Source organism: Artemia sp. Qi Xiang Cuo, chromosome 16 (genome assembly GCF_049724085.1).
Source record: "Artemia sp. Qi Xiang Cuo chromosome 16, ASM4972408v1, whole genome shotgun sequence".
Classification (NCBI taxonomy): Eukaryota; Metazoa; Arthropoda; class Branchiopoda; order Anostraca; family Artemiidae; genus Artemia; species Artemia sp. Qi Xiang Cuo.
The window spans coordinates 40,144,513-40,157,715 of record NC_142809.1 but is presented as its reverse complement, the minus strand read 5'-3'; the positions used below and the strand labels follow the sequence as shown (position 1 = coordinate 40,157,715).

The 13,203-nt window shown below is 33.4% G+C and overlaps 1 protein-coding gene across 2 annotated transcripts in view; it reads left to right on the top strand.

Moving 5' to 3' along the window:
• Plekhm1 (Pleckstrin homology and RUN domain containing M1) overlaps positions 1-13,203 on the top strand; it is a 37,041-nt gene that overhangs the window by 11,313 nt on the left and 12,525 nt on the right. For both annotated transcript variants that reach the window (XM_089102560.1, XM_089102562.1), the window contains exons 2-3: positions 10,341-10,412; positions 12,567-12,685. In XM_089102560.1, the coding sequence (XP_088958686.1) occupies positions 10,341-10,412; positions 12,567-12,685 (191 nt within the window). The remainder of the gene's footprint in view (positions 1-10,340; positions 10,413-12,566; positions 12,686-13,203) is intronic.

Here is a 13,203-nt window from a genome sequence, read left to right as displayed (position 1 = left end):
TTCATATTATACCAAAATTTAAGACCCCATATAAACAATCCCAGAACCACGATAGTAGTTATGAAATATCCCCAAGTATAGGGTAATAAGCCTTTATAATAAGTGGTTCTTTCTATTTCCATCTAGGTAAGTCTTATTTTCTGGGGAGCGATTTATTGTTCATTTCTAAGTAACACGAGTTTGCAAATATAATTACAGTTCTATGCACTATAATGCGCAAAAAAAAAACTCACACTACGTCTATGCGCTACGCGCTACGTGTGATCAAGGGTTGTCAAAAACCTGAGACAAGTTTTTTTTTGCATAATACTAGGTTTAACAGTAGTCATTCACATATGCACGGTTTATCCTTTTCTAAAAGAATATATATCTTTTTTTTCAAAATTATATTCAACAATAGCTAAATTTTTAGCTTGAGAATCAGTTTGAAAAAGCTTGAGATGAAATTCTTCTTACTTTTTACCTTCTTGTTGTGCCCTCACCTCAGTAATATCTATTTGGTGCTTGATCACCATAAAAAGCTTCTTGTAAGCTCCACAGCAATTTTCCTTGAGATTCTGCTCAATATAATAGGTTTATTAACAACACGAAATACAACAATATATTATGTATATCTGCACTCTTTATTTGTAGCTACAATCTTCCCTTAGCCTCTTCTCTTTAGTAAGAAGGTGGTTCTTTTCCCAGGAATATATCTTTATCTCCATATTTCCTTCTTTTTTTTACGTACGGTAGTTTGTTTTTTTTTAAGACATATAATCGAACATAACTGTTTTCGCTTTAACTTCCCAACTTTAAGTGGTCTTGCCTTAAATTTCGACCAACTTGTGTCCTTTTGTCAACCAATTTCTTTTACTTCACTTCCGTCTGGCTATATTTTCAACTCGAACCCTTCTCTCTTTTTTTTTAATTCGATATTTCAATGGAGCCTAAGGGTTTTTTCAAGTCTTTTCCCGCTTTTTCAGTAAATTATGTCTTCTTTTTTTTAAAGCCTATATTTATATGTTCAATGTTCTTTTTCAATAACCTTAACAAGTTTTTATGCTGATTGCCCTTTATGATCAAATTCATTATCTCCACATTTCTAAGAGGGGGGGGGGGGTTGTCTATTGTTGCACCCTGTATTTTTTTTCGAAATTATTTAAATTTCTTCATCCGAAAGTGTTCTTACTAGAAAAGTACTGTATTTTTTTCCAGCTGATTTTTAGAACACTTTTAATTAAGTTTGCCCCGCATTTGCTAATTTTTCTTTATTCATAAAAATGTACGGTTTTCGATATCCTGATTTCCACAAAATTGCGTGTTTTTCGTAGCAGACATATATTCCATGTCTGTGGTATTTTACCAAAAATTTGTGCCTATGTCGTGCCAAAAGTCGCTTAGGGATAGGGTTTATCTTTTTGTGGTTTCCCTATAATTTTTTTCTTATATATTATTCGTGTCTGGAATTTTTCCTCAGTTTAATTTGCGCTTTAGTTTTATACAGTCATTGAGTGTAATTTGTCCCTTTCGTGATAATTTGAATATTACCATGTTCTACGAGTTTATGTGTTTAGTGTCCGAGTAAAATTCCCCACATGCTATTTATTTTTTCCTAGCACGTGGAATTTTACCCGAACATTCAGCCCAAACCTCGTCCAAAGTTTGACTTTTTTTTTCTGATCTATATTTGGTTAGCTTGGTGGATCCCCCCCAATGACAAGGTTCTTAGCATTTTTTTGTTTTCAAATGCAGTTCTGTCATTGGTGTTTTTCACCTGCAATGTCGTCGCCCTGTTATTCCTGTTAATGGTTTGTTGTGACTTTGTTTAATATGCGAAATTAATTAAACCCGAGAAAAACTTTGCTTTACGCTGTGCTATACTTTTTAAATTGTGACCCATTTTATCTACGGCTTCTTGTCTATACATATGTTCCTTATTGGTAAGTGTTTAATTTATTATATATTCTACTATTTATAACAAGATTACAGCTAGCTTGTACATGTAGTGCACTTAATGTAAACTCTTGCTGTTTTTCCTATTATAATAATTTTAAAATTCTTAAAAAACATTTTTTTTTTAAATTATCCCCCCCCCCCCCGAAAGAAAAAAATAATTTTTTTCAATATACATATCAAAAGAATCGCCTTTTAATGCTGATTCTAATTATGTATAATTTAATTAGGTTCACTACACCCATTTAAAAGTTACGTGGCCTTACTTATTTTCTTTTTTTTTAAACGAAGCCTAATTCGTTTTGACAAGTTTGACATTTCACCGCTCGCGAAGTCTTATCTCGTATTGTAAACAAAATTTTTGCAGGAACCTATGATGTCACTTCCGATCGGAGCTAATACCTTGTCGTTGGAATGTGACGTTCATAATTTTTACTGGCGATATATATTTGAAGGAAAACTTGATTTTATCTATGTACCGATTAAAAAGAAAATATAGATATTTCTTTAGTGGCTTTTATCACCCAATTGAATTTATCAAGTATTTTGGGCAATAGGTTGCATCAAGACTGGGCTGGGTAATTGTAGACAGAGAAAAGCCAAGACAGATAGTCCAAGTAATTGAGAGGCAAATGTTTAAATGGCTCGGGCACGGGTAAATGGCAGGAGTATGAATGACTCTCTTATTGGACACATACTTTTCAGGTTAGTGTTTGGAAAGGCATGCCTGCCTAGAGCCTTGAGCCTATATGACCCTGTTGAGGGTCTAACATGTTCGGCACGCTCGGTAGATGTGACATATCTCAAAGTTTGAGATGGTGCTGTTTTGTTGCCTCGTCAAATATCTTTAATCTTTGTTTCTCTTGATGTTTGGCCTTTTCATAAGTGTTTTAGCGACTTGTGCTGCTGACAAAGGAACTTCTTGCTGCCCCTTTGGTTTCTTTACTGTTCTCCATAATTTTTCTCTCAAGGAAGGTTTTCTTGACGATGGCCCGGGTTTAGTTATATCGGATTCTGTAGAAGAATTTTCAGTGTCACATTCTGTTAGCTCGTGTCTGGTAGATGGCGTTTGTTCTAATAGCCATTTTTGTGTTAATACTGTAGGTGAGTCTAGTGTATGAAAATCAGATAATTCTTTGGTGTCTTCCAATTTTTCTTCCTCTTTGGATTTAACCTCTGGTTTATTATGTCTTAAACCAGTAGGTTGTGTTTGAGGCTCTTCTCTGTCGCTTTCATTGCTAGTATCCGATGAATATTGAACTTTCCTTTTTTCTCTTGTTTGTTGTGGAATGTTTGTAGCCAAGACTGGGCTAAATATTCCTTCCACTTCTCACAACTGTTGTGGTCGTTAAAAAGGCCATAAAATTCATATGGTCTTCTGATATATACTGGTGAGATCGTGTCTTCTTTTTCTTCTTCTGAAAGTATAGGCTCTGTTTTCCACGGTTTCGAAAAATATTCCTTTTTCATCCTATTATTGGGCACGATTTCTTCCTTTTCCTTATTTTGTTTCCTTAGAACATATGTTAAGTTATTTGGTTGAATTTTCAAAATTCTCTATCGTCCCTCCCATTTTGGCTTTAACGTTTTTGTTCCTTCCATATTTATTTCGAAAACCTAAACCAAAATCTCATAAGCAGTAATTAGTTTTATTTTTGCTTGTTCTGTCATATTTGTCTTTTTGCTCTGTTTTCGCATCTTCGAGATTGTCTTTAACTTGTTCAATAGCTTTTTTCATTCGCATTACCATCTCCTGCTTATATTGGTCTAAGTTGTAATATATTCTGTCATTTTGTATTTCATCTAAACAAATTCTGGGATCTCTTATGTGTTGCAAAAAAATGGCGTTTCTTTTAAGGTACGTGAAAACGCCGTATTTATTGCAAAGATTACAAACGGTAAATGTTCATCCAATTGTCATTTTCCTCTCTTGCATGTATTCCCAGCATGTAAGCTAATTCCCTATGATTACGTTCAACCTTCCCATTAGCTGCTGCAAGGTAAGACGAAGCAAACCATCGTCTAACCCCCATACATTCTGTAATTTCGTCTAATATTTAGCTCTAAAACATGGCCAATTTTCGCTAAGTAAAACTAGGGAAAATTTCGTGTTCCAGAAATAGGCGATTGACCAAAACTTTTGTAATGGTTTTTGTCTTTTCATCTTTAATTGAAAAGGCGTATAAATATGAAATAAAGATGTCTACTATGGTTAGTACGGACCTGTTTTCTTTCCTGGAAGTTGATCAGCTTCTCTCGGATCCCCAAACGTCTATTTAAGTTATTTCTCCTACCCCTGAAGGGGTGGGGTATTGACCTAATTCATCCCTAGGGGTCTTTGGTGGTGACTTTTGTTTGACGCACTCTTGGCAGCTTTGCATAAAAGCTCTTACTTTTAAGTACATTTTCTGAAAGCAACAATTTCCCTTCAGCCCACCCATAGTTTTTGCTTCTCCCAGATGATAGCTAATTGTTTCATGTATTATCTGTAAACATTTTTCTTCCAAAGATCTTGGAGTCGCTGGGATAATTTTTAAGTAATTTTTTCTATATTCTTGAGATGGTCTATGGTATGTTACTAGAAGATTTTACTTTCGTCCAGATCAAATTATCTAAGTCCTTTAAAAAATGTTTAAAGTGCTCTGGCAGTTCCGTTCCTTTTGATAAAAAGGATTTCATTGCTAAACAAAAATCATCTTTATTTTGATGCTTTGAAATATTTTCATTAGACAGTATTTCTACCCCTTCCAGTTCGTTCTGGATGGTTGCTATCACATTTTCTTTCTTATCTGGATTTCGTGATAAATAGTCTGGTAAAATATTTGTACGGCCCTTTATATATATTGGAGTATATGAATATGCTTGCAGACGCAGTATCCACCGTGTCAGCCGGGCTGAAGTATTTTGCATCTTATGTAGCCAAACTAATGATTTTTGGTCTACTCGTAAAATAAATTTTTTTCCAAGTAAAAATTGTCGAAAATATTCTGTAAATACTAAAACTGCTAAACACACCCTTTCAGCTGTCGAGTATTTATTTTCTGATTCCGTCAGTGACCTACTGGCATATTGTACTGTTGATTCTACTCCTTCAGAGTTAAAGTTTAATAATATGGTCCCTATACCGTGCCCCGAAGCATCTATTTGCAAACAGAAGTCTTGTGACAAATCTGGTAGTCCTATTATTGTTGCCAGTAATAACTGCCTTTTTATTTAATTTAGCGCTTGTTTTGCGTCCTCTGGACATTCGAATTTACCTGATTTCTTCAAAAGGTTCGTCAAAGGTTGTGCTATTGTGGAATAATTTTTAATATATCGTCTGAAATAGCTTAATAGCCCACAAACTGATCTGCAGCTTTTTTGATACTTAGGAGGCTGTAAATTCTCTATGACTGTAATTTTGTGTGGATTTGGTGAAATAGTAGCTTTGGTTTATCAGATTCCCAAGAAAAACTAATTTTTGTGGCATCATTTTAACTTTTCTGATTTTAATTTTAAGCTTGCTATTTCAAACTTTTATAGTATTTTAGTAAGTCCGACCAAGTAGTCTTCCAGGTTTTCATTAAACAGAATTACATCATCTAAATAAGCCAAAGTATCTTTTTTCCTTCCTGGTTCGATATCTTTTAATACCAAATTGATTAAGTGACTAAAACAATTTGGACGAAATGATAAGCCAAATGGCATACGTTCAAATGTGAAGACTCTGCCATCGTCTAAGATTACAGTAGCCTTATGATTAGTTTCTGCATCTAAAGTCATTTGCCAATATCCTGCTATTTAATCAAAACTAGTATAATATATTGAACCCCCTAAAACATCTGAAATCAAATCAATTCTTGGTAGCTTCATCACGTCTTTAATCGTGACGGCGTTTAGTGATCTAAAGTCTATAGATAGTCTCCAGGTGTTATCTTTTTTTCTGACTATCACTAATGGAAAGCACCAATCACTAATGCTTTCTTTAATTATACCCTGATCTTCCATTTCTTTTATTTGGTTATCTAGCCATGGCTTTAAATGATAAGGTGTTTTATACGTTGAGTGTTTGATTGGAAGGCCCTCTGTTGATATCTTGTGCGTGATTAAGTGAGTTAATCCGTAATCTGCTTTGTGTCTTGCAAAAGTCCATTTAAAATCCCAAAGAATATTTTCCACCCTACTTTTTACGTTTTCCGGTAAATGTTTTAAATCAAATTGTTGCAAAAAATCCGTTTTCGCCACTCCATACTCTTCTTGTGGTTGCGGTTTTAATGAGGATAAATTTTCGTGGTTAGAAGTGAAGTTGATGCAAAATTCTAGACTGTTTAGAGATTTTATTTCTGAATTCGAAATTTTTTCTACGGATCCAAGTTCTACCTGGTTCAGTTTTATTTTATCATTACTTAGATTTGATAGTTGTGTATATGTTATACCATTTTCAATATTTATAACTTGATTTTCGACGAAAATCATTGGGTATTCTTTTATGGTGTACCCCCTAATCACGGCATCAATTGTTTTAACCTTTCCTTCTTTTTCATTTAATGTAGCTAGAACTTGAGCTGTCGTTCCCCTTTCTATTATGATTTTTCCGTTTATTTTTGGTTTAAAATTCAAACCTTCACTTTTTTTATTTGTTGATACGCAAATTTTCCTATTATCTTCATTTGCCTGGTTTATTGTGATTGTATTGGATATGGGTTCCCATACAATCCCATATTTTCTGATGGCATCTACTCTTAGAATACAAGGAAATGATAGCTGCTTGCATATTATTACTGTTACTGTTATTTTTTTATCCCCTGCACTAAATTTTAGTGAACATTCTCCCAAAATTGTCAGCTTGTGCCCTGTCACTGATGTTAGGGTATTTTGGCATCTGCTTACTCGATTCTTGACACTAGAAGGAAACCTATTAAAAACTTCCTCTCGAATTAATGATTTAGATGCGCATGTATCTAGTAAAAATGGTAAATTTTGAAAAAACTCAATTTTAAAACAACGCAGAATCGGTAGATTATTATTATTTGAATTTGTATCACAACATTGTAAACTATATAGGGGTTTTTGTAAGGAAACATCTCTGTCAAACTTTAAAGGCTGGTTTCTCCGTTTAAATTCTCACTGTTTGACTAAATATTTCTGGGATTATCCCAGTTTTCTTCAGCGCTGCTACTTTGACCCTGGGTATTATTAACTGTTTGCCTTCTAGGCCTAAATTCAGGAATATTATTAGGTGTTTGCCAAGTATTATTTGTTCCCTGCCCTCCTAACTGTCTGTCCCCCTGCGTTCCGAACTGGTGTTTTGGTTTGTACGTCTGGCCTTCTTTGGGTATTTTATGCCAGCAATCTGCCGCATAGTGATTCGGTTTGCCACAATTATAGCAATTGAATCTTTTCCTATATTGCTTGGTAAGCTCTTCCTCGTGGGGTCCATATCTATTTCTGTATATTCTTGACTTGCCACTATTTGCTCTATAATTTTCCTCGGGAGGAGGAGGTGGGTGTCCATAACACTTGGTATTCCAAGTCATTAAGGATCTAGTACCATGGGATTGGTTGTCAAATAGGGAGGGGTCAGTCCATGGTGGGAAGGATTGGCCTTCCTCATGCCTTTTTGGTTCACGATTCGGCTCCTCAAAGTTCATCCTCTTCTGTCCCCTTTCATATTTTTACTTTTTTGGGCTCCTGTGTTATTTATTAACATCTAATCACACCTTTTCATAGCCTCGTCAATTTTTACTTCTGTTTCGACTATTATTATAGCCTACTCGAAATTTTCAGGTTTTCGCGATAATATTGGTCTTAATAACTTATTTGGTAACTTGTGGGTAAATGTATGTAGTTGTACTTTCTGTACTGTCTTGTCATTTCCGCCTTTTTCTAATTGTAAACACACGGATCTACAAATTTTGTCTTCATATTCCCTGATACTTTTTGAGGTATCGAATGTGACTACCTCTGTTCTTAGCCTCTCGGAGATGCTCGTCTCTATGAATCTTGTTTTAAAAGATTCAATTAGAGTACTGATGTCCTTAGGCTCTTTTTCCTTAATTGCCTTAAAATGTTTTAGAGCGTTTCCCTTTAATCTGGCTGCAACACATTGCTCCTTGACCTTATCCTCCAATGATTCAGTTAATTCGTCGAAAATTTTTAATTTTTCGATAAACTAATCTACATCCGAATTTCCCGAATATTCTGGTATAATTTTTGCAGTTTCCACTATTGTTGATAGGAAAGTCATTCTTTCCTCTGGTAAAGCCATTTTATTTCAGTCTACCATTTTTATCTATCCTTCTCGACCCAGTTTTTCTAGTGGCCACCAGTTGTTGTGAAGTGTTATTTATTGTAATTGGGTGTTGTAGTCGTAGATTCCTTTATTCTCCCTTTATAGGGGAGGTAAACTCTGGCCCTAAGGTAATTTAACTTTGGTAGCGTGCCTTAGGCTATGACCAAACTAATGAGGCGTACCGACTGGGTATGTTCGAGAAGCTAAAAGTAGATCGTAGAAAGGTTGTCTAAAATACAATACTTTTATTCATTTACCATATAATATAATCGGATATATTCCGTCTACTGGGACTGGCTGTCCTAATTAGACCACAAGTCTCAAAAACAACAATAATATATAAATAGATATTTAGACACTTACAATGATAAGACAAAGTTCCAAGGTATTTCTAAAAACAACGGACCAGAGGTCAGTACGGCATAAAGTTAGTAAGAGATCTTTTCTTCCGATAAAATATATCTTTTATACATTTTTATGAACCACACCTTCCCACATAATCGCTAGGAAGTGGTAATTTCTCAATTTCCCGTTAAACAGAACTTAGCAGAATATGTTCCTTATCTTAATAAAAAGTAGTATTTCAAAACTTCATATTTGCGTCTTCTATATTTTTACTAAATTAATAATTAACTAAATTAGAAAGCTTTACCACACTTCTTCCTCAAAATGTTTTGAAAAATAATATGGCAATTCGTCAATATAATCACTTAGGAAAAGGATATTCAAGATAAACTTCTTGTTAAAATGTATAATCCAGTGCATCAACGGGTGGCGTCATTCAATGTTAGTTGGCTTGCTGAAGCCACAGCGTTGTTTTTACAATAAATGCTTATCAAAAATTATCCAAGCGTCAGTATTTTTGTCACTAAGACATAATTTGTATTCACATTCTCCCGTTCCTTTAGCATACAACTATGTAAACCACCTCCTCCCAAAAAATCCTGGTATTGCTTGCCCCTCTCCGCTAGTAAAGCCCCGGTGGCGCCCATCTGCATTTCACATACCAAAGTCAAGATGGGGCTGACTAAAATCTCATGCAGCTCTGTAAATGTGCTATAATTATGTGTTCTACTATTGTTTTTGTTCAATCGTGACAGTCAGTCTAATATGACAATTCCGTCCGTCTTTATAATAAAATTGGAGTTTGGTTCGTAACTTTTCTTTTCTCTGGTGTTCCTACGGGAAATTTTGTGTCATTTGCTGTAACAATCCCTGACCCTTCCAGTTGTGTTGTCTTATATATGTTACTGGATTTTCCCACTAATAGGTGGTCACAACGATTTTCATTTGCGGGGGGTGGAGGAGGGGGGAATGATTGTTGCCAGAGGATTTGTATACTTTGAAAAATTGTATTTTAAATTCACGAATGTTGGAAATATGGCAGATTCATGTTTGTCTTGAAATACTTACATAGGAGGAGAATTCTTGGGTGGTTCTTAGGTAGGAGTTAGCCCATTTTCCATTCCTTGATGGCAGTAATGATTTTTAAGAACTACGTGCCTGGTTTTCTACACATTTTTAAGACAATATAATTTGCTTATGTTTATCTTGGTGTAGATTAATTTTTATAGTTTCTATTAGCTATTAGATGTTCTTTGAATATTATGGTTACTTGGCTATTTCCTACTCTTCTACTTTTAGTTAGCTTTGACTTAGAAAATCCATGTGGGTTATGCCTGGTGGTGTACAAAAAAGGAAAGAAAAACTTGAAAAATAGTGATATTTTGTTTTTGAAGAATAAGAGAAAGCTGACTTCCTGCATTGAATGATTCAATATTGAAATAGGAGGTTAAATAGAGAAATCCAAATGGAAGGGAGATATCATTACTTTATTTAATGGAGAAGAATGTACTTCTGTCTATGGTTTCCATGAAATTAGCAACGTCTCCAAAATTTTATATTTTAATTTTCGAGGAAGGAAATTTCCTTCCAGGAGATCCCATTGTCTTCTGCTCTGAACGAACGCAGTATTATTCTTGTTATCAATAACCTAGCTATCTTAATATACTACTCTTCGTCAATTCTTTTTTTTACTTGTTTGTGTGTAATTATGATGTCAATTAGTTTAAAGGCTGTTAAAACTGAGTTTCTTTAACCCTTTTCTATGATTAATGTCTTCGTGTTTTTACAGGTTGAATGCAATGAATTGCAGCCAAAAGTTATTTCCGGTTTTGAGTTAGTTCAGTCTACACCGGCACCGAAAGTGAGTTACTATTGAATACTGTATACTGTCTGCTGGCTCTTTGTGGTATTTTTGATAAAAAAAAAAAATGGCAATTATCGAAAGGAGTTTTTTTTTCACTTATTGTTGGTAAGCCTGTCTCCCTCCTGGGTGTGCCCTGGCTGTCTACTATGATATATGAAGATCTCTTAGACCAAAAGAAATGTCCCCTTGTATTTCTCAGTATATTTGAATAATGTTAGTGAAAACTGTACAAAGTTAATTTGTACCCAATTAAGACGGAAGGAGCATTGTCACCTAACCTGGATTTCCCAGGGGAATCCTGGAACAAAAAGTTACTTGCTTATATATAGCTTTACTTTATTTTACGATCATTAAACTGGTCTCTGTTTAATGATCGTTTAATAATAATTTAATGATCGTTTAATAATAATTTAAATAATAATTTAAATAATAATAATTTAAATAATAATTTAATAACTTAATAATAATTAATTTAAATAATAATTATTTAAATTAATTTAAATAATAATTATTAATAATAATTATTAAATATAATTATTATTAATAATAATTTAAATAATAATAATTTAAATAATAATTTAATAATAATTTAAATAATTATTATATTTAATAATAATAATTTTAAATAATAATTAATAATTTTAATAATAATAATTTAATAATAAATTATTAATAATTTTTATTAATAATAATTTAAATAGCAGAGTAAATAATTAAAATAGCAGAGTAAATAATTTAAATAGCAGAGTCTGCTATAATAATTTAAATAGCAGAGTAAACGCAGACTATACTACTGCGTTTAATAATAATTTAAATAATAATTTAATTAATGATCGTTTAATAATAAACTGGTCTCTGTTTAATAATAATTTATTTATTTTCTTAATGTAACACAGCTTATTTAAGCTTTTTTTTTCTACGCGATATGCAAACATATTTATTTTTCTAGTTCATAATAATTGAATTCGTGTGCAGAAGGACTTTGTGATCTTATGGAAAGTCAAAATAATGAGTGTGAATCATTTTAGAACTTCCCATGAGAATATTCTCCCTAACATTCTTGGATGGGCGTTTCATGAAATCTGCTCTAGGGGGGGGGGTTAAACTCTACTTCAGTAGTTGGGTGAGGATCTACTATCACTCGCCTTTTCCTAAAGTTTTGGAGCAACAAGGGAAAAATAATTGCTGAAATGTTATAACGATTACAGAGTATACTACTGCAAACTTGCAATTTTTTTGGCATTTTCTAGGGGAAAGCGAACTAGACTATAACCAACAACATCACAAGCTTTCTATTATACTTATTTTAACATATTAGTCCTCTGAATAATTTCTTAGACCACAGTGTCTGTCCATTTGCAATGATAATGAAAATGTATTAAAAACGGGTAATTATATTCATAAGAAATTGAAAAAAAAAACTTTAGCACAAAAGTAATATTTATAGTTCTAATATTTCGGTTTCACATCCGGAAGCTTTTATGAACGGAAAAACCAAACAAAAATAGCCTACATAAAAAAAGAAAAACTCAACAGACGCTATATAAAAAAAAATAAAGAAAGCGTCTGTTATTAATACTGGTACCTTTTGGTTACAAATATTCGTTGGCCAGTGCAGTCTCAATCAGTTGTTTAGTGGAAAAACATTGCTGCTCCTCTGCTCTTCCCCTTTGTGTACCCATAAATATTGTTTATTTTTTATTTACTTAATTCATTAATGAGGTAAACAAAAAATAAAAAAAAATAAAAAATCTTAGAAAGAAATATCGTTTCTTTCTTTGTCAAAGAAAATGTACGCTTCTCTTTAATATGTGTGATGTTTTTTTTTGTGGGGAGGAGTAGTGGGGATAGATATTTGGTTGATAATTCTGTGCAATTCAAAATGCAAATCTAGCAAATTTAACCATAAATATTGAGTCCCTTAGACAGTGATGACATTGCATTTTATTTGATGTTGTAATTAGCCTACTCATAAAACTGTGTGCAGAAAACAGGATGTTGTGCCATCATAAAAATTCGTTTTTTTGTGCTATTTTTTCTTTCTGCAATCTAGACGGTAATGAGATTGGGGGGGGGGGGTGTCTGGTAGAATGATGCTAGGGGACCCCTGACGCCAGGCAATTCTCAACTACTTAACTAGGTATTTTTTAGGCAAGTTCTGTGATAGCAAAGATTTTATCAAGTATAGCTGTCGAAGAAGGTCTCGATAGTCAAGATTACAAATGCCGTGACTGTAATAGACCAATTGGAGTGATATTTGGTGAAGCAAGGTCAGCCAATGTTTTTTACTTTTTTTGTTCAAAAAATGGGCCTAAAAAATATAGCAAATACGTTCGTCCAATAAATCCAAGCAAAACTAAAGTAAAACACTTGTGCTTATTTTTTTCATATCCAGCGCATATCTGAGTATATGGAATGCCCCCTCCCCCAAAAAAACACTTCAGGCACTTGCACACTTCATCCCAAAACGAATTCTATATGTCTGATATCTTCTTGTACTATTAATAATTCTTACCGTTGATGTATACGATTATTCGGTCTAATTTTTGGAAGAAATCACTCAAAGGTACCACTCGCTCACTTTGTTTTTATGTATCAATCATTAATGTTTTATGTATCAATTATTAATTTTGTGTTTTTATGTATCAATTATTATAAATAGGACTGCTTAAAGTTCTAGTTACATAGTTATGGTTGTTTTACGCTTGAGCTTTGAGTGCCGTTCAGAAAGTAATTTATGTTCTGAAGCAAAAAATAGGCCAGTGACATAAAGAAGTTTTTATTGTTC